The sequence below is a fragment of the Palaemon carinicauda genome, chromosome 5, assembly GCF_036898095.1.
Source record: "Palaemon carinicauda isolate YSFRI2023 chromosome 5, ASM3689809v2, whole genome shotgun sequence".
Lineage (NCBI taxonomy): Eukaryota > Metazoa > Arthropoda > Malacostraca > Decapoda > Palaemonidae > Palaemon > Palaemon carinicauda.
In genome coordinates this window covers 141,845,172-141,868,274 of record NC_090729.1, presented here as the reverse complement: position 1 = coordinate 141,868,274, position 23,103 = coordinate 141,845,172, and the positions used below count along the sequence as shown (strand labels likewise).

Genomic DNA, 23,103 nt, shown 5'->3' with positions numbered 1-23,103 from the left:
AAATGATTTAGCATTATGTTTACTATGTATATTTATCTGGGATAATTCTAATAGATTGTTCCTTTATGCAAGCATTTTTGCATTGGTTTATGCTTTCCCCTAGCGGGAGGACTCCATGCTCTAAGGGGACGGTGGCGGATATGCAAGTTTTCCTCCTACCCGGATATAAACCTTTGTCCAATCCAGTAATGAACGGGGAACTGGTTGATATTTCATATTGACTAAGTGGTTCTTTACAAACTATGCTTTACATGATATAGGGTGAGACCACTATATTGGCTTGTCTGTTATTCAACTATGCTTTACATGATATAGGGTGAGACCACTATATTGGCTTGTCTGTTATTCATACATAGGTATATGTACTCTTCGAGACTTTTCCCGAGTCTAGTATGACTCTTCCCTGTAGGGGGCAGGAAGCACTAACATGGTCTATGGTTAGTTGATAAGATGTATGACGGTAACATCTTAGGTCTCTAGGTCTAGTTGGCCGGGAAATACCTTCGGGGAGTATGGCACGTTTTGAGAATCCACAGATACAGTAATGCTCTGGTATACTTCCATCAGGACGACATGGCTTGAGCCCAAAAAACGGATTTTGAGCGAAGCGAAAAATCTATTTTTGGGTGAGATGGCCATGTTGTCCTGATGGACCCGCCCTTCCCTTTTCTTCTAAAAAGGGCTGTAGGTCCCCTCCCTTCATACAGTATCTGTAGCACCTCGTGTATCGCTACAAGGAATACAGATGGCGCCGTGAGCGGCGCAATGCACGCTTACGAAACGGGAGAGGAGAGATACCTTGCGAGCGGCTCTCCTTTCTTTCTCGTTTTTCGTTTTCTTGCCAATTGACCCCTTCGAAGTGTTAACTCTGTTCGGGGTGCAGATTGCTATGTGGTGTGTCAAGAATACGTCCTCTGATATTTTGCGATATCCCTGGTTCTTTTATTAGGGATATTCGCTCCAGGAGTTAGAATTCTGGGTACCTTGAGGTAAATTCTCTGGGAATATCGCCGTAGTTATACATACCCAAGGAAGCTACCCTTTAGGAACTTTCATCAGGACAACATGGCCATCTCACCCAAAAATAGATTTTTCGCTTCGCTCAAAATCCGTTTAATATCCTCCCCCAGGGGAGGAGGAGGAGCTGCCTCGCTATGGGAGGTAACTCCCTCTCCCAAACCCCGAGATCGGTCAACAAAACTGCGGCCTACGCTACCACTCGACAGTTTCTCGGAAGAAACTGATCGAGTGGGAGCTTTGGGGCACGGATGAAGAAGCCTTGGGTTTTTCCCCCTTCAAAGAACTCTTCGGAGGAAAAATATCCCTTTTGGACTTCTTCCGGCGCCGGGAAAACCTCTCCCACGGGAGGTAGACCACTCTCCACACTCACCACATACGTTATTTCTTATCATACCGTTGGCCCCTACAAAAAGGACATAAGGTGTGAGGGTCCGTCTGGACCCCCGACATATAAGTCCCACAGGGGCGGTCAGGTAAACCGGGACACTTCCGCATCATAGAGGCCAACTTCACAAACACTATAGAAAAGAAAAAGCAAACAAAAGATCAATCAAAATGGCTGTCAGTAAGGCGAGGGTGACAGCGGACTCGTCTGTCTAGCACCCAAGCCGATAGCAAAGTGAGCTAACTAGCGGTGGGGTAGTAAACCCTCGTTAAAATTCTAATGACTCGTCATTTCAGCTACGCCGAAAGTAATTACCCATATTAAATAGCGTGGTTTGTATTTCGGTTACGGAACAAAGAAAAACGTTATTTTCATAATAAAATAAATTTTTGAATATACTTACCCGCTGGTTATATAAGAATGGCTAAAGTCCCTGGACCCCGGCAGGAAATTCAAAATCTCGCGCGGCTATCGCAAATATGCAAGGTGTACACTAGCGCCCTCGCGGTACTACAGGTAGAACTATACCCAACTTCTTCAGATTTTCCATGCCCCATGATCTCTAGAGGGGAGGAGGGTGGGTTTTTAACTTATATAACCAGTGGGTAAGTATATTAAAGAATTTATTTTATTATGAAAAGAACATTTTTAAATATAAAACTTACCTGCTGGTTATATAAGAATGGCTGATTGACACCCTTGGTGGTGGGTCAGAGACAGCTAAATAATTGGAAATTCACTTAAGAGGATCTCACCTGATAAGGAAGCTGACAGCAATGCTCTGCTTCATTTTGTCTGCTATCCTTAGAAGATCCAGCGGTCCACCCAGGGAGCTGATGATCTCTAGGAGCTGTCAAACGGTTCAATAACCTATAACATAACAGGACCTCAACTAATACCCTAGTTCCGGGCACTCTCTAGGAACAAAATGACCACCTGACTAGATCAAAGATTGCGGAAGATTGTCGACCAATCTTCACGTACAATCATAAAAACAAATATAACAGTTCCAAGAGAAGAACAGGGGTACTAGGAATCTAGGGAAATGTAGTGGTGAATGTCTCACCTACTACTGCACTCGTTGTTACGAGTGATCCCAAAACGTAGACGTCCTCATAAAGAGACTGGATACGGTCTAAGAAATGCAAGGCGAATACAGGATTACCCCTTCACAAGGCTGTATACGCGATGCTTTGCAGAGAACAGATTAGTTTAAAAGTTACAGAAGCTCCTACAGCTCTAACTTCATGAGTCTTTACTCTTTCGACATGTTATGATCTGTCACACAACAGTATGAAAGAACTCTTGCAATTAAAGTCTATACGAGATGATAGAGCGTTTTAGACATAGATAGCGCAGGCTTCTTGACCGTGCACCAAAGAGTCATGAATAGACTCTTAACTTCTTTGGTCCTGTCCCAATAAAACTTCATCGTTTTAACCGGGTAAAAAACTCTTTGCAGCCCTTCACAAACCAAATTCGAGAGGATAGAGATCCCGAAAGATTTAGGCCATGGATGAGAAGGACGTTTGTTAATAACCAAGAATCCAGGTTGCAAGGCGCCTATGGCTTCACCATTGTGAAGTCCATGTTCTTGCTAAAAGATTGAACTTCACTGACTCTCAACTATGGTAGACTCACTCAGAAAGTCTCCAAAGTTAGGCTTTAAAAAAGAAACCAAGTGTAAAGGCTCGGATCTGTCACTACCGCGAAATTACAGAAATGACCCCTAAATTTTAGGCTGGCGCATCTTGCTGACGCTTCCAAGTCATCTCAAATGATCTGAGAAGATCTATAAGGTCTTTATCTGATAGATCCAATCTTCTGCGTCTGAAGACAGCTGTCCGCATACTCCTGTACCCCTTGATGGTCGAGGAGGAAAAAATGTGTTTTCTTCCAAGGTCTAAGAAGAAACAGGGCAATTGTGTTAGTTACCAAATGAAGAGCCCCATAAAACACCCTATTTGGGTTGCAAAACCTTGAGGCAAAGGTCCCTTGTACAAGCGATAGCCTCAGCTGTCTCCTTCGAACAACCGTCTTGATTATAGGGGTCTTCTGAAATACTGGAGGCAGCTGGACCTAAAGCTTGATGGTCTAAAATAAAGCGTTCGTGATCCTGACACAGACAAAAACGGACTGATGACATGCTTCCAGCAAGCACCCAGCATGGTCCCAGCATGGGTCCAGTATGGTTCCAGCCTGCTGTATATGCTCAACATTTTGTGAGAGAGAGTGTCAAGATCTAGACCTCCTCCAAAAACGCATCCAGATCAGTCGCAAGAAACCGATACTGAAGCTAGGCTTACTGAAAAGAAGCATCAACAACGTGAACCTCATGCTGTGAAGTTAAGACCTGATTGTGTATACCAACAAATGTTCAACACACTTAAAGCCAAAGCTTGACGCGAGAAAGCGGTAGCTGTGAGGCAAGAGCGACGCGAAGGAAAGACAACAGTCTGTCCATACTGCTATGAGGAAAAGACTAGACTGTATACGTCTAATATGCGACTATCATGTCGTATGTGCTTGAATCCCCGTAAGGTGCTAGCGTGCTGTATGCGTTCACCTTGTCGAAAGGATACAGCGCTCTGTGTACGTCTCGCCTGTTGTAAATCTACACCGTGCTGCAAGTAAGCAACAGCATCGTGTCCGGTCAGTGGCGCAAAGGAGCAACTGTTAGTCTATCAAGACGCGGAAAAAACCTGACTGACCTTATCCAGTATATGTCCAGGCTGGCACATGCGTCTAGATTGCTTAGGATTTCAGGTTGACATGTTTGCCGAGAGATGCTCGCGTGTAGCATGCGTCCGCATGAGTGGAGACGCGTATCCCGCAGATCGCAAAGATGGGACAACTAGTTGAAAGGATCAACTTTGACTGTCAGTGTCCAACATACCACCAGACTGGCGTCTGCGTATGTGACTGCGTGTACGTCTGCGCCGCTACAAGCGTATGCTCTAACGCTTCCCGCGAGGAAACGTTGCTGAGCATCGGAGAACTACGCTGTCTGATACTAACGGAAAATCATCCCTTGGATCTATGGTAGTCCTTACTCTTTAGGAGAAAACATTCCCCCCCTCCCCCAAGAATCGTAAACGCTAAAAAGAGATGAAATTGACCTCTTTTAGCTTAGACCAAACCTACACTCGCGGGGCAGCTTGTGCGCCAACTCAAGCGTGAGCGAAGGCTATGAGAGATCATCAACCGCAGTCCCGAGAGCAACCTGGGAGAGTCCCTATGACATTTCCAGCGCCCCTTGTGCGCGACCTGAACGTATCCCATGCTGTGAGATACCGTCAACAGTAGTCGCTAGACCCCAGAAGAAAGTACTAAACATTTCCCCAAACTGGGGGCGGAGAAGAAGTGTGAACAGAAGCAAACTGAGCACCTTTTCTCTGGAAGAATTATGTATCTTACCCGATTTTGGCGCTGACACGTCGCCTTTTTTTAACAGAAAAAACTTCCGGTGAAAATCAGTTACTGCGGGATAAGTTACTAGAAAACATATGACTCCTGAAAGGTCTCGGACGTATTGATTGTTGACGACCAAGTCTAGGTTTTGTCTCCTTCTAAGAGGATAAACTCTTTCTTTCCTGAATGTGCTTCAGATTCCAGAGGAAGAGCCAGGATTATATGTGACTCGTCTGACTTCCGCTCCTCTCGTGGAAGAAAAAACACACTCGATTGCTTCCCGTTTAAGAATTGCAACACCCCTGCTGTGAGGGTATGTTCTGTTCGCGTGCATATATGACGATTAACTTCCTAGTCTAGAAGACAGAAAGAAGGTAGAAAGTCATCCGATTGAAGCTGTGCTCTGATTGAAAGTTAAACTTCCTGTGCAGGCGCATCAGTGACGATATGGGCGCGCTTGCGTTGTTCTATATCGACATCCAATTGACAGCCACTCGCCTTGCGTTTGCTGTCACGATTGGTTTTACTATGGGAAGAATCTAGCTGGTACTGCCGCTCCGCCGAGACCTGGCGCCCCGCGCTCACGCGATGCTCGCGCTGACGCTCCGCCAATTCATGACTCGACTGGCGTGGGTCATCAAGCTGACGCTTGGCGCCTGCCTGCCACTGCCGCTGACGCTCCGCAGCTTAATCGATTAACTTCTGAGCTTCGTCACACTGCCGCTTAGGTTCTGCTTGCTGCAGCCCTTCTTATCTAACTAGCTGGTAAGTTTTATGTAAAAAAAAGAAAAAGGAGCGCTTTAAAACATAATACATTAAATCATAAAAGATCTGCTCGTGATGGGAGATATACTCTTATACTCTATTCTCATAAAGGCCTTAATGCACTTCCTGCTTTTGCAGCTGCAGGCGCTGCTGCACCAACCTCTATAGTTAGGTTCGTTACTGCATTGAGGACGCGTTATTGCACTGACCATGAGCAGTGTCTCTTTACACTGTTACTCTTCTGGGAATGATTTAATGTTAATTTATTTATTTTCTTATTTCCTTACTGAACCATCTTTCCTATAGGAGCCCTTTGGGTTAAAGCATCTTGCTTTCTCAACTAGGGCTGTAGCCTGGCTAGTAATAATAAAATAAATAGACACACCTTCCACGCAATTAGCGAAAACTGAAGTTGAAACGAGGAGCAGCAGTTATAAAATAAAAGGGAAACTCTTTAGAAAAACTCTCATGAATTTCTGAAATTCATTCCCTTCCTCCTGTAAGACTCTATGCTAGGAAGAGAGGTCTTGATTCCTAGGAGTCCACTCCTTAGGGTTCTGAATTCTGACCTCAATGCTTAGAGGTTTTAATTCTAGTTCTCCCAACCAAGAATTAGCCCAGCAGGCCTTGGTCCGAGAATATAATATCTTTCGAGTTAAGATTTATTTTTTAATTTAGCGCCTGGAGCAGCAATGTCCCAACGCTAGACGGTCATGGTCATGTAGACATCAAAGTCTATTATCATAGGTAGCTAAGCGTCTACTCTGACGCTGACGCTCTGCTCCGTTGACGCTCTTCTCTGTTGACGCTTCGCTCCGCTGACGCACCGCTCCGCTGACGCACCGCACCGCTCCGCTCCGCTGACGCACCGCTCCGCTGACGCACCGCTCCGCTGACGCACCGCTCCGCTGACGCACCGCTCCGCTGACGCACCGCTCCGCTGACGCACCGCACCGCTCCGCTGACGCACCGCTGACGCACCGCTGACGCACCGCTCCGCTCTGCTGTCTGTCATGTCACTTAGTAGCATGCTCTGCTGCCTGGCGATCGTCGGCTCGCCTGGATAGACTGACACTAGGCGCTATGAGCGGTCTGTTGGCGTTGAGAAGCAGGTACTCAAAGCGATGCATCCACCTTCTCCCACCATTGAACATTGCGGCTGGTAGGCCGCCTGTGCGACAACGAGTCATCACCAGAATAGGCAGGTCGCCTGTGCGACCGCGTCAAAACCGGAATCGTGACACCCAACTGCACTGTCAACGGCAGGCTGATAAGAGTGCATAAACGAAGATAATTGCAGTTTCATGCCTAACAGCAAAGATCAGAATCAACCTTAGGCGAAATGTAATCAGCACTATCCTCGTCGATCCCTAGCGCTTGCCACTGTCGGGAGACGACACCCATCAGGTGGAGGCAGAGGTACTAAATCCGCGCCGCATGAAACGTAAATACGCAGAACGAGTCTAATTTTGTTTTCAGCTGAGCACCTAAGGCGCGCTTATAATGTTTGACAACACTAATACCTTGCTTTATCTATAGCGAGGGTGAGCGTTCTGGGGGATGACAGAAAACGCTCGAGACGACATCTGTTCGGGTCTTAAAAGACTAACGCCGTTCGACTTAACTTCTCCTCTGGGTCCGGGAGCTTGACAGAGGTCTAAGTCTAGGATAGCGACAGGTCCGAACACAAGCACTCTCCACTGAATAAAATTCACTGCATAATTTAACACTAAAATTTGCATTCTACTCTTTGGTAAAAAGAAAGTTTCACAATCATTTGAAAACCAAAGTATATGTTCTCTCAAACGAAATGAACTCTTAGAGAGAGACTTATAATTCTCTCAATCGTTTGAATGGGAATGAAAAATCACTGAATCCCATGTAACTGCAGCGAAATATTAAATATTACCTTAATAGATATAATATTTATAAAATAAAATAAACCCTTAAAATAAGGAATTCCAATAAAAGATGAATCATCACTCGTATTCATTGGAACATTTACACTTAATATACGAACAATCTTAGTATTCCACTAAGGAAACGATACACAGAATTGTGCGCTACATCAATTCGTATAAACATTAAGTGAATTTTAACTTTCTTTAATCTCTGACTAAGGAAAAATACTGACAGGACCAATTAATTTCAAAATAAAATGTTCCTTTTATATAGTACAACTAAAAAACTTGAGAAGTAAGAAGAATGTACTATTCATAAAAACTGCTACCAAATATTGTGATATTGTAACAGTACTGACAACTGCGTAACAACTGAACGTTAGTTAATATTTGCAAACAGATCGAAGATTACCTCAAGAAAAACAATTAAAAGGATAAAATTTTCTTAGATTAATAATCCTTTAATTTAATTTATAACTTAATACTTCAAAAGAAAGTATCCACTTATAATTCTTTGTAAAAAAGCAAGTCGGACTTATAGCCTACGACATAAGGCTGTGACATCATCAATGGACGAGATGTTTACATCTCGCCCCATGCTTTCGTGAGTTTTAAAATGGGTTGAAAAACCTTTTAATCTCACCTTTTAAGTTATAAATACGTGATCACAGATCAAATAAAACAAAAAAGCGAAAACCCAAACTCAAAAAACGTTAATACATCACCAAATAACGTCCAAACTGAGTAAAAAGCGAGAGAGAATTTCCAATAGAACAGCCCACTATGGCAGCAGGGAAAATCTGAAGAAATTGGGTATAGTTCTACCTGTAGTACTGCGAGGGTGCTAGTGTACACCTGGCATATCTGCGATAGCCGCGCGAAATTTTGAATTTCCTGCCGGGGTCCAGGGACTTTAGCCATTCTTATATAACACGCGGGTAAGTTTTATTTTTAAAATGACCAACTATATGGTAAGCCTTTTCTAGAGCAATTTAGAGAAAATGAAATTCACAATATGCAGAATATAAGATTAAATCATATATTGGAGAAAAAAAATTGAAGGGTTATATATGATATGTGAACATCACAGTATAATACACAATATTGTTCGCCATACAATTACAGCTTGTGACATACTTTATGAGGACAAAGCCCAGAATAATTACAGATAACTTTGGTAGGGAATTATTATAAAGGATAGTTTTTTAATCAGATTCATACTGGGTCAAGATTTCTGACTTGCTTACATCCCACAACTCAAGTGAGCACTTGTTATATACACTTACTGTACTTTATGATGCCTTTGCTTGCTATAAACTTTTCACTCTAAAGTAATGGTAAATATATCTCTTGAAAATCAAAATCACATATTTCCATTCTTACCTTCAACATTCCCTGTTGCACACCTTCTCCACCCACGTCTCGTAACTGATGAATTCCAGGTACTGCACCAATCTTATCAACTTCATCCAAAAATACTATGCCTAAACAATAAAGAAAAAGATTATTTTTAATGCCAAATTTTATGATTTAATACAAACCAGTAGCTCATAGTGTCAATTTCATTTGTTAAAAAAGAAAGGCAACAAGACTACAGCAGATGAGTATTGTACTATGAGATACATCAGGTTTCAGCTATCAACCTTCTTCAGCCTCTGACAACTCAAACACAGTGAAAAGATGATAGAAAAGAGCCTCTTTCGGAAGTTTGAAATTTAAACTTTAAGGTGAAATATCAGGACTATCAGCCTGGAGTCACAGGAGCCCTTTATATTTCACGCCAATGTATTCTTTTCCTTGTAGATTTACTAGGTTCATTGCACGCACATACAAAAATAATAATAAAAAAAGCAACTTAAATAAATTGGCAATAAGGAGGGGAAGAACAATAATCAGACTTAACTGTCTTGCCTCACAACAAATCAAAGTAATTTTGGGGGATAAAAAAGGAGTCAGGCCTGGAATGTTGGGATAATCAAGATCACTTAAGGGACCCAGCCAGTAAGCCAATATATAGAGGTACAGGTAGTCATCGACTTATGAATTATAAATGTTCAACTTTAGGATCCCTTTTTTCACTGTGATGATGTCACAAGTGTTAGAAATAATGCACTATTAAAAGGAAAAATATTTCTTTAAAAATAATCAGTTTTCTTGAATAAAAATGAACTCATTTATCTTGGTAAGTTAGTATTTTCCTTTATTGATAATATACAGCATCCATTTTAACTAGAAAAAATATATTAAGAAATCTTTTAATATCTGTAGAGTTCATATCATGTGTCTGGTGAAGTCTTATTTCAATAGAATCACGGAAAAAGAGTGGGCAAATTGAGTGATTTTCTTTCGATAAATGTTAGTATTCCAATAATCGAAGTATCGAGTAACAATATAATATATATCATAGGTGTGTATCAGTTGTTATGAGTACTACTTAGTGTAAATTTAACTTGACAATTAGGACAAAATCTCATATTTTACCGGGTTTCATTTTCTTATGTTTCACCTTTGACAGTAGATTGATATTTATCTAATGCGAGTACATGAATAGGACAAATATTTTCTTGAAAGTAATATATTTTCTTTCACATTATGAAAAAGAAATACTTTTGCCAGATAAGTTAGTATTTTTTTTTTCCCGCAAGAAAAACAGACTGGTTTTACATATTTCACACATTCTTTCATCACACGTCTGATGACGTCATACTTCTGGCGGAAGGCGAATGGCAAATCAAGAAATTTGCTATCAATTCGTTACCGAGTAATCTTATCATTCCCATCACCGAAACATCGAGTAATGATACCAAGTATTTCAGTGGTCTGTGTTAGTTGTTATGAATAGCCTACGGTACTATTTACCAAAAATTTAAGAAATGAAGTACTATATATCTGGTGACGTCATATTTCTGGCAAAAGGAGAGTGCCAAATCGAGTGACTTCCTTTCGATACTTTATCAAGTAATAATAGTGTTCTTATTATTGAAACACCAAGTAATGATATGAAGTATTTCTAATGAAGTCTAAAAAAAACACCACAGAGAGAGAGAGAGAGAGAGAGAGAGAGAGAGAGAGAGAGAGAGAGAGAGAGAGAGAGAGAGAGAGAGAGAGAGAGAGAGAGTGTGTTAGTTATTTAAATGATACTCCGCTAGAGTGTTATGGGGTCCTTTGACTGGCCAGACTACAGTACTACATAGGACCCTTCTCTCTGGTTATGGTTCTTTCCCTTTGCCTACACAGACACCGAGTAGTCTGGCCTATTCTTTACAGATTCTCCTGTCCTCATACACCTGACAACACTGAGATTGCCAAACAATTCTTCACCCAAGGGGTTAACTACTGCACTGTAATTGTACAGTGGCTACTTTCCTCTCGGTAAGGGTAGAAAAGACTCTTCAGCTATGGTAAGCCGCTCTTCTAGGAGAAGGACGCTCCAAAATCAAACCATTGTTTTCTAGTCTTGGGTAGTGCCATAACCTCTGTACCATGGTCTTCCACTGTCTTGGGTTAAAATTCTCTTGCTTGAGGGTATACTCGGGCACACTTCTATCTAGTTTCTCTTCCACTTGTTTTGTTAAAGTTTTTATAGTTTTTATAGGAAATATTTATTTTAATGTTGTTACTATAATTAAAATATTTCATTTTTCTTTATTTCCTTTCCTCACTGGGCTATTTTCCCTGTTGGGGCCCCTGGGCTTATAACATCCCGCTTTTCCAACTAGGGTTGTAGCTTAGCATATAATAATAATAATAATAATAATAATAATAATAATAATAATGTGTGCATAATAGCGATACAGTAACATGACCTTGAGATCAGCTGATGACCACCAAAAGTAAAACAAAAGCAATTGTTGGTTCTTGAAATGCTCCTGAAATTCAAAAATAGAATACAAACATACTTTAATAAATCACAATTGAACACAATAATGTCTAACAAAATATGAAGGCTGAATAATGAACTTAAAGTGAAATATTGTATGAAGCTTTAAAAATGAATTACCCTAACACACATAAAGAGAGTGAACGTTTTCCTATAAAAATTATCATTATTACCAGCCAAGCTACAACCCTAGTTGGAAAAGCTGGATGCAATAAGCCCAAGGGCTCCAACAGTGAAAATAGCCCAGAGAGGAAAGGAAATAAGGAACTAAATAAACTGTAAGAGACGTAATGAAGAATCAAAATAAAATATTTTCATAAGAATACCAGTTTCAATTTACAAACTATAGAAACTTGAAAAAAACAGAGGAAGAGAAATAACTGTGCCTGATACCCTCAAGCAAGAGAACTCTTCCCCAAGAAAGTGCCAAACCATGGTACAGTGGCTATGGCACTCAAGACTAGAGAACAATGGTTTGATTTTGGAGTGTCCTTCTCCTAAAAGAGCTGTTTACCATAGCTAGAGAGTCTCTTCTACCCTTATCAAGAGGAAAGTAGCCACTGAACAATTAGAGTTCAGTAGTTTACACCTAGAGTGAAGACGAGTTGTTTGTTGTCAGTTGTATGAGGATAGAGGCACTTTGCATCAATAGGTGTAGGAGGAGATGATGATGATGATGTATGAGGATAGAGGAGAATGTGAAAGAATAACCCAGACTACTCTGTGTATGTATAGGCAAAGGAAAAACAAAAGCCGTAATCAGAGATAGGAATCCAATACTGCATAGTACTGTCTGACCAGTCAAAGGACCTAATTAATCTTTAGCGGTAATATCTCACAGGGTGGCTTGTGTCCTTGCCAAACTACTACCTTAACCTAAGTAATAATAATGGCTATAAACCAATTGTATAAATATTACATTCTATGACATATAGGTGCTAATGTAACATTCATCATTTAGATATTTTGAAATTATATAAACGATACGCATTGATATTCATGTACGCGCATTCTCTTGACATGGTAGTGGGAACTTCAGATTAGCTGATCACAACCAAAGGTTAACAAAAAGGTTAGTACAGTGATTGTTGATTGTTAAAATGGTTCCTAAATTGAAAAATAGATTGCAAAAATATTTTAATATATTACATGATATTCTATGAACCAACAAAATTAAAAATGATATACAATAAGAAAATGTTGATAAATATGACCAAGATAACTAAAGTATCATGACACATAATAAATCTACAAAAACTTCTCATTTTAAGTTTGACATACAGTATGTCCCTATCTTGGTCATACGTTGACAACTACCTGTATTACGAGAAAAATGCAAAATCCTGAAAAAACAAAGTACTGTACCTCTATACGGCAATGGAGAATGCAGTGTACAAAATATTTTATTAGAATTCCTCTTACTTTCATAGTTACAGGGTAATTAGTAAAAGTAAATCAATAAGCCAAAACCGTTGATCTGTACAAGAAAATGCAGTACATTACGGTCACAAATTATGCGAGAATTTGGTCGATAAATGGAAAATCGCGTACTTCGAAACATATAACAGGAATAATTATATTAGGGTTAAGGCATACAGAAACTTAATTATTCAAATGGTTTTACTACCCATTTTCAATACTTTTTATGTACTATGCTGTATTTCTTATATTAAATTGTTCTTATAAATAAGTAAAACATTTAAAATGTTTTCAATTTTTAAGAACTTGAAAAAGGTTAAAATTACAACCAGGATGGATGTAAATACGATATATTTCCCTTCTAAACATGACCTAAAATTAGGAAAATTTTAGTAAGTTCAAGTCTGTACTGTATAAGACAATTGGGGAATAGGAAAGCCATCACTGCATAGAATATCTTTTGTTGTATAATTGAAAAGCTAAAATCAACGAAATAAAGACTTTTAAAACATACGTTTCCAAGACATGCCAAAAAGCACAATAAAATATGGAAACTACCGTTTTGTTTACACAACTGCATTTAAATTAGTTTTTGCAGCAACAGCTATGTTACCAAGTATTTATTGTTAGATAATTTTGTTTATTACCTATGTTATTTAATTACTTTTTCTTAGAACTTTGAAATTATTGAAATGAATGCGATTTATATAAAGTTTTTTTCCTAAACACGCTGCCTAAAAAGGAAACCATCCGTTTGTTTACTGTACGCTCCATCGTCGATAGTAATGAACAAATGAATGCATTAAACACAAATTATCAAGGTGATAACTAATGATATTAAGAGAGAGAGAAGATTTTATATATCATTAACTATACAAAAATGATATTTTCATAATAAAATAAATTTTTGAACATACTTACCCGCTGGTTATATAAGAATGGCTAAAGTCCCTGGACGCCCGGCAGAAATTCAAAACTCGCAGCAATCGCAGATATGCCAGGTGTATACTAGGGCCCTCGCGGTAGACAGGCCGAACTATTCCAACCAATTCAGACCTTCCATGCCCCTTGGTCTCTAGAGGGGAGGAGGGTGGGAATATAACTTATATAACCAGCGGGTAAGTATGTTCAAAAATTTATTTTATTATGAAAATATAATTTTTAAACATAAAACTTACCCGCTGGTTATATAAGAATGGCTGATTGACATCCTTGGTGGTGGGTCAGAGACAGCAATGTAATTAGAAATTCACTTAAGAGTTAAATATAACAAACTTAAGAGGTTCGTACCTGATAAGGAAGCTGACTGCAATGGTTCTCTGCCTCATTCTGTCTGCTATCCTTAGGAGATCCAGCGGTACACCAAGGGGGCTGATGATCTCTAGGAGCTGTCAAATGGTGCCATAACCTATAACTTGACAGGACCTCAACTAATACCCTTGTTCCGGAAGCTCTCAAGGACCAAAATTACCACCTGACCAAATCAAAAGATTGCGGAAGACTGACGACCAATCTCCACATACAACCATAAAAACTATACAAGTTCCAAGAGGGAGAAAAGGGTACTAGGAATTAGGAGAGCGTAGTGGTAGATCCTTCACTTACAACTGGATTCGCCGCAACGAATGGACCCAAAGTGTAGCAGTCCTCATAAAGAGTCTGGACGTTTCAAATAATGGGATGCGAATACAGATTTACTTCTCAAAAATGTTGTATCCATTATGCTTTACAGAGAACGAATTTGTTTAAAAGCCACCGAAGTAGCTACGGCTCTAACTTCGTGCGTCTTAACCTTGAGCAGCTTAAGGTCTGCCTCACCACACTGGGTGTGAGCCTCTCTAATCAAGAGTCTTATAAAAAAGGATAAGGCGTTCTTCGACATAGGCAGTGAAGGCTTCTTAACTGCACACCAAAGAGCCTCTGAGTTGCCTCTCAAATTCTTTGTTCTGTCCAAATAGAACCTTAGTGCTCTAACAGGACAGAGCACCTTCTCCAATTCCTCGCCTACTACATCACAGAGATTAGCAATCTCAAAAGACTTGGGCCATGGATGGGAAGGACGTTCATTCTTGGCCAGAAAATCAAGCTGCAAGGAGCATATGGCTTTCCCGTCTCGGAAACCAATGTTCTTGCTCAAAGCGTGAATCTCACCGACTCTTTTAGCTGTCGCCAACCTAACCAAAAGTCTTCAAGGTCAAGTCTTTAAAAGAGGTCGAGTGCAAAGGCTTGAATCTGTTACTCATGAAGAATTTAAGAACAACATCCAAATTCCAGGCAGGCGATTCTTGTTGTCGCCTCTTAGAAGTTTCAAAAGACCTAAGAAGATCTTGTAGGTCTTTATTGTTGAAGAGATCCAAATCTCTATGTCTGAAAACAGCTGCCAGCATAATTCTGTACCCCTTGTTAGTCGAGGAGGAAAAGTTATGCTTAATTCTGAGATCTAAGAAGAAATCGGCAATCTGTGCTATAGAGGTACTGGATGAAGAAATCGTGTTAGCTCTACACCATTCTCTGAATACCTCCCACTTGGACTGATACACACTGATGGTAGAAGTCCTCCTTACTCTTGCAATAGCCTTGGCTGCCTCCTTCGAAAATCCTCTAGATCTTGCGAGTTTTTCAATAGTCTGAAGGCAGTCAGACGTACAGCTCGGAGGTTTAGATGGTTTCTTGCCAAGTGAGGTTGTCTGAGAAGATCTGCTCTTAATGGTAGGGTTCTCGGACATCCACCATCCATTCTAGTACCTCTGTGAACCAATTTCTGACGGCCAGAAAGGAGCAACTAGAGTCATCCTGGTTCCCTCGTGAGGCACGACCTTCTGTAACACCCTGTACAGGATTTTGAAAGGTGGGAACGTGTACACGTCCATGTGTGACCAATCCAACAGGAACGCGTCTATGCGAGTTGCCTCGAGATCCGGAACTGGCGAGCAATATGGCTCCAGCCTTTTCGTCTTCGAGGTTGCAAACAGGTCTACGAGGGGATGACTCCATATCCGCCACAGTCTCTTGCAAACGTCTAGGTGCAACGTCCATTCTGTGGGGAGAACTTGGTTTACTCCTGCTGAGTCTGTCAGCACTCACGTTCTTGACTCCCTGAATAAATTGTGTCAATAAGGTAACTCTCCTTTCCTCCGCCCATACGAGAAGAAGTCTTGCTATCTCGTAAAGAGACTTCGAGTGAGTCCCACCCTGCTTTGGTATATAAGCCAGAGCCGTGGTGCTGTCAGCATTGACCTGTACCACTTTGCCTAGAACTAGTTTCTCGAATCCTTTGAGGGCTAAATGCACTGCTAAAAGCTCCTTTTGATTGATATGGAGGTTTTCTTGCTCCTTTGTCCACAGACCTGAGATCTCTGCCTTCCCTTGGGTTGCTCCCCACCCCGAGTTTGAGGCGTCGGAAAACATGAGGTCTGGGCTCTTCTGCTCCAACGAGAGGCCCTCCTGGAGTCTGCGTACGTTGTTCCACCAGTGAAGGTGTGCTCTGATGGGATTCGTAATGGGAATACTTTCCCTATCGAGACTGTCCCCTTTCTTCCAATGACAACTGAGATGAAATTGAAGGAGGCGTAAGTGCAGCCTCCCCAGTGACACACACTTTTCCAGTGACGAGAGGGTCACAAGACGACTCATCCACTCCCTCACCGAACTGACGTCCTTTTTTATAAAGGCACAAATCTTTAGGAGAGCTGATTGAATCCTTGCAGGCGACGGAAAAGCCTGAAAAGTCTAACTCTGAATCTCCATCTCCAAAATAAAGAATCTTCTGGGATGGAGTCAGCTGTGACTTCTTTGAGCTCACTAGGAGTCCTAATTCCTTTGACAAATTCAATGTCAGCTGAAGATCCTTCAAACAGCGATCGGCCGAGAGGGCTCTTATGAGCCAATCGTCCAAGTACAGGGAGGCTCTGATGCCCCTTGAGTGTAGCATGCTCGCCACATTCAGCATGATCTTCGTGAATACCACAGGAGCTGTGCTGAGACCAAAACATAAGGCCCGGAACTGGAAGACTTCCTTCCCTTACACGAACCTCAGATAATGTCTGCAACTCGAATGTATTGGGACATGAAAGTAAGCGTCCTGGAGGTCCAATGATACCATCCAGTCGCCCTTCCTTACTGCTGCCAGCACGGTTTTCTGAGTTTCCATGGTGAACTTCGAATTCTGGACGTAGCTGCTGAGGGCACTTACATCCAGAACCGGTCTCCATTCCCCCGAACTCTTGGGGACCAAGAACAAACGCTTGTAAAACCCCGGCGATTTTAAGTCCCGCACCCTCTCTATCGCTTTTTTCTCTAGCAAGAGAGACATCTGAAGTCGCATGGCTTGCCTCTTTGGTCCTTCCCTGTATTTGGGCGAGAGATCCATAGGATCTGTGGCTAACTGAGGTTTCGAGAAGAATGGGATTTTGTATCCTTCCTTTAAAACAAGAACAGACCAAGGGTCCGCTCTTCTTCTCTCCCAGGCCTGCCAGAAGTAATTCAGCCTGGCTCCTACTGCTGTCTGAAGGAGAGGGCAGTCAGACTCTGCCTCGACTGGACTTAGCTCCTCTTTTCTTGGACTTCTTCCCATCAGGCCTGAAGTTACCCCTTCCGGCAGGTTTACCACGAAAGGGCTGAGTGGATTGTGAAAATGAAGCAGCTTCCTTTGGTCTATGGGAAGGGAAAGAAGTAGGCAGCACCTTCCTAGCAGTCTGGGCAACCAGATCATGGGTAGCCTTCTGGGTCAGCGCAGCGGCAACTTCCCTTACCAACTTTTGCAGGAATAGCGCAGAAGACAGAGGCGCAAAAAGTAACTCCGATCTCTGAAAAGGAGTGACCCCCACAGAGAGGAAAGAACACATAGTTGCCCCTTTCTTCACAACTCCGGCTGTGAATAGGGCAGCCAATTCGTTTGAACCGTCCCTAACTGCCTTGTCCATGCATGACATTAGTTGAATGAGGTTACTACTATGAGATTCAGGGCCTCTGTAACACGGTTTTTTGGACTTATCAAAGCATCGGATGTAGCTGAAAGTTGACATATGTATATTCTACAACCACAAACAAATTTTGTCAGCATTATCAATAATCTAAACCCGATACTTTTAATTTTTATAGAGTAAAAATGATCTAGCCGACGTCATGGCCAGTTATAACGAGCCAAGAGTCGAAAACATTCATTACGTAAGCAATGTAAACACCATTTGACAAAAGTTTGCCCTGCCCATCCACCAGACACCCATCCACCTTGTTCTATCGGCTCTGAAACCCATAACAGTCAAGAATGGCTAACAGGATTTGGAATTACCCCCGAGGTTGCAAAACTGCATTTGTCTTACGACTTGCAACTTTATACAGTCAAGAGAAAACCCGTGGCCATATTTACTATAGTCTGAATAGGTAAATATTCAGTTTCTAGTTTAAATCCAATGTTTATGGTCTGATATGTATGTAGCGTAACATGGTTATAATACTTGTAATGTCATTCAGGCTTTTGAACAGTTCCATTAACTATCTACTATGCCACAAAGTGTGAGAGAAAGAGAGAGATTGTATGTAAACAGTCTTTATATGACTATTTTTGTTAAAATAAGAATTTTGTGCTAAACTCTCCAGCAGACCAACGGATCATCCAATATAATATTTTTTCTTCTTCTTAGGCCGTACGACCGTGTTGGCTATGTTTTGGGCATGACTGCATTTTGTAAATAAATCATGAATAGTTTTAGGAGTTTTATTTGTATATCTAATGGGAATTTGTAGAAGTAAAGTGAACATAATTCATTTATCCTTTAAAATAATTACTATATGTAGCAAAACAAATAGTAGTAAAGATGATAATGCAATGAAGGAATGATACCATACTTTATCTTTAGCTTCAACATCGGCAATAACATACCCAGTTGCCATAATTTGACAGCTTAATGAAATAACCTATCATCTAATGTTAAACTTAATTTCTGAGGACGCCATGGCTTATTGCAGTGGAAAAAACACTACAAAGACTTAGTTATGAATGGCGTAACGATACATAAATGTGGGTGGGGTATCTGTGCTAGCGGAGTAATACTACTGTAGCAGTAGTGCCGCAACAGTAGTATACATGAATTAAATGTTTAGGCCAACTGCTGGGATCCTTGAGGATCATTTAGCACTTCTTACAACTACTAGAGAAATTAGTTTTTATAGTCAGAATTTAAATTTTCTGATCCAACAATGCCCATGATAGCCTTCAGTGTTATCCTGAATTGTAACGCGGCCAAAGTGGGTGGAGCTTATTGAAGTCATCATTCTTGGTGAAGGTTTAAAGCCAAAATACGGTACCGGCTATTTTTTTTTTCTTACAGTAAATAGGTAGGTAGATGGACAATAAATAAAAATTGCTTGACTTTGGATATAGCAGTTATCAAATCAAGCTTGTCTACTACGTTTTTGAAAATTACCAACTATTCCCTACACCTTGTCAATCTGATTGTGACCTATCAAGTAGACTGTAATTTCTTAGGAAACTTATTTTGGGAGTTCGACTAATAATCGAAGTGTTTTTGTATTTATTAACATATTTTGTTGGTTTGTTCATTATGACAATTATCAGTGGAGAGGTTTCAGAGTTCATAAAGGTGTACTGCTTTGCTTTTATTTAAACTTTTGTGTCAGTGTTGGCAGAGGTATAGCCTTCGTTACGTATAGCCAATCATCGATGGAGAAAGAGGGAAGAAATGCCGTCATAAGTTACGTAACGAATGCGTTCGAAATCGTTTCTCTGAGTAAGTTGGCCCGTCTTCAAAAAACGTCACTTTTACATTATAAGTACCAAATTCATTCAACTTACGTAATCAAGAATATAGTCAAAATTTATGTGTAGATATAATGTGCATTCTGAAGAAGCGTTATATTTATGAAATTCATAGATAAAAAATTATTGCCAAAAAACCATGTTACAGAGGCCCTGAATCTCATAGTAGTGTCAGTGCCCTTCATTTCCGACACCTTTCCCCCCACGGCTCCCAGAGACCAGTCCAGAAAGTTAAAACACTTCAAAAGCCCTGAACATGCCTTTCAAGAGATGGTCGAACTCAGACATAGACCACCACACTTTAGTCTTCCTCATAGCTAGCCGACGAGAAGAGTCTACTAGGCTCGAGAAATCTCCCTGGGCAGAGGCAGGAATTCCCAAGTCTAAGACTTCTCCTGTCTCATACCAAACACTAGATTTGGAGGCTAGTCTGGCAGGAAGAAAAGCAAAAAACGTCTTGCCAAGGGCTTTCTTCGCATCCATCCACACTCCTATTAACCTCAACGCCCTCTTAGAGGAGCGAGAGAGTACCATCTTCGTGAACATAGACGCTCTTGCTGCTTTACCAAGGGTAAATTCCGAAGGCGGAGAACGCGGAGCTACAGGAGTAAAATGGTCTGGGAGTAACTCCGTGAAGACCAGCATTAACTTCTTGAGGTCCATCGAATGTTGAGGCGGTTTATCCTCTTCTCCCTCCGAGATATCGTCCAGCGGCTCATCCGGGGAGAAAACCTCATCCAGTTCCTCTTCTGAAAAATCAGCCTTCGCAGCAGTGCCTTGTTCAGAGAGGCGCTGTGCCTGTGCAGACACGTCAGCGTTGAAGTGGGCGCGCTTGCGCTGCTCAATATTCCCATCTGCCTGACGTTCACTAGCCTTGCGTTTGTTGTCACGTTCGGTTTGTGGAATAGTATCCAACTGACGCGAGGCGACAAGGGTCGACTGACGTGTGGCGTCATGGATTGGCTGACGCGTGGAGTCATGGGTTGACGGACGTGTGCCGTCGTGGGCAGACGCTGATACTGACGCTCCGCGGTGTCATGGGTCTACTGACGTGTGCCGTCATGAGTAGACTGACGTGCTGTGTCATGGGTTGCCTGACGCGTAGCGTCTGACTAACGCTGACGCTCAGCGTTGCCATGGGTTGACTGAAGCGTAACGTCTGCCTGCTGCTGACGCTGACGCTCCGTTTCCGTCCTGCCGCTTAGCGGGCCGTTCCGTTGTTTGGCGAACGTCGTCGCGTTTGGAAGACTGACGTTCGGCAGTATGAGCTGTCGATTGATGTTGAGAAGCAGATCCCTGACGAGACGCATCCACCTCAACCTGCCGTTGAACACTGTGGCTGGGAGATCGCCTGTGCGACAATGCGTCAGTACCGGAGACAACAGGCCGTCTGTGCGACAACAGGTCTAAAACGGAAGACTGACGCCCAACCGCACTGCCAATAGCAGGCCGATAAGATTGCATAAGTGACGAGAGTTGCTGCTTCATGCTCAACAGCATAGACCATTTGGGATCACCCTTAGGTGACACGCGTGCAGCCTCTTCCAATGAAAATTCGCCTTCCTCATCACTTCCAAATCGCTCCCCACTTTCGGGAGACGAACACCAGTCTGATGGAAGCGGCAGTGCATGAACCGTAACACCAGAACCAGGGATCAGCTCCGAATCTGACTGTACCAAACCTTTATCTATTTCAGAACCCTCGTCAGAGCGTTTTGCAGGTGAACACTCGCCAAGGGACTGAAAACGCTCAGGTGTATCCCAATGGCTACAGCCTCGTTGTTGAGAAGGAGAATCGTGCCGCTGTTCCACTGCGTGTACTTCACTCTTAAGAGGTCTAGAGGCTTGACGCCAGACCTCCTCACGCGAGATTTCATCCGAAGATGGCGATAATGCACTAACCTCACCTTTCCTATGGTGAGGGCGAGTGACCTGTGATACGACAGCAGGAACGCTCGAGGGGACGTCTGCGCGATTGATGACGCCTCTCGTTCCCTTTCGTCATTCGACGTTATTTCTCCCATGGGTTCGGGAGCTTGAAAGAGGTCTTAGGCTAGGCGAACGACAGGATCGCGCAGACGCACCTTCCACAACAATGAACACATTAGCCTAACTTTTCGCACTTGATAAGTCGCTTGTGCGACAACTTTTAAGCAAATTAATTTTGGACATAATTTGATTCTTGTCCGCCGCTAACGATTCAACTCTTATGCCGAGAGCTTGAACCGCGGACAACATATCCTTCATCGTAGGTTCCTTCGGTTCCTGAACTACCACTACGGGGGAAGGATTAGGATCAATGACATTGGATACAGGTAAATCTACCGAACGAGAAGAACTGCGTCTAATTCTGTCTCTCCAGTCTCTGAGTATAGCGCTCATAAGCTAACCACTCACTTTCGGTCAAAGAAAAACATTCTTCACACCGATCCCCAAAAAGTACAAGTTTTACCCCTACATTTTACACAAATCGTATGAGGATCAATAGAAGCTTTAGGAAGATGAGTATGACAACCTTCAATACACTTCCTATATACAGGGGAGGGGTCGGTCATATTGAAGAGTTATGAGAGCAATCAAATCAAGAACAAGGGTCAAAACTATCTAAATAAACCCAAAACAACAAAGATTTCAAGATAATATGAAAGAGAAATCAATAAAGCGAAAGCCCAAAACCAAAAGACAGTGTACATCACCAAATAAACCGTCCAAATCAAAGTAAGTTGCGAGTGAATTCAAATCGTTCCAGCCAGCAATGGCGGCAGAGAAGGTCTGAATTGGTTGGAATAGTTCGGCCTGTTTACCGCGAGGTCGCTAATATACACCTGGCATATCTGCGATTGCTGCGAGTTTTGAATTTCTGCTGGGTGTCCAGGGACTTTAGCCATTCTTATATAACCAGCGGGTAAGTTTTATGTTTAAAAACAAATCTTTGTAAAGCAAATCTCTACTGTTCAAAATATATGACAGAAAATATTGCCGACTCGTTACCTAAAGTTAGGCTATTCACTGCCAATAAATGAACCAAGTTTATTTCTGTGTGAAAACCTTGAACATCCACTGGGAAAAAATAAGGCTTTTATATAATGTATGCTGTACTAAAAAATGCTTCATTATACCATCATTAACACATCCATTAGAATTATCAAAAAGGTAGAGAAAGATAAAGATTGCCGAGAACGTAACCACAACTATTGTTTATATTTTGTCAGCTGGACTCGCATAGTTAAAAGTTAATTTCATTGTTGATAAGGATTTTTTCCTTAAATAGGCTATTTATTATGAAATTATGTTAATAAAATATAAGGTATATATTGTTTGGTTACATTTATTATCAGGCACTGTACTTATAGCTACCAATAAAAGGAGCCCTCAGGTTACGACGGTCCCGACTTGCTGTTTCAAGGTTACGAAGAGACGCAAACAATTGCGAACTAGTTTCTAGCGCACAGCAGATGAATATGCTTTGTTTCAGTTGTGGGCGAGGAAGATGGTGTCAGTCGCATTACTCAGTTTCAGTGATACGTCGGTTCTCTCTAATGTT

At 41.7% G+C, this 23,103-nt stretch overlaps 1 protein-coding gene across 5 annotated transcripts in view; it reads right to left on the bottom strand.

Annotated features, from left to right (window-relative positions):
- ClpX (Caseinolytic protease chaperone subunit) overlaps nt 1-23,103 on the bottom strand; it is a 241,868-nt gene that overhangs the window by 83,482 nt on the left and 135,283 nt on the right. For all 5 annotated transcript variants that reach the window (XM_068374151.1, XM_068374155.1, XM_068374153.1 and 2 more), the window contains exon 8: nt 8,866-8,966. In XM_068374151.1, coding sequence (XP_068230252.1) covers nt 8,866-8,966 — 101 coding nt within the window. The remainder of the gene's footprint in view (nt 1-8,865; nt 8,967-23,103) is intronic.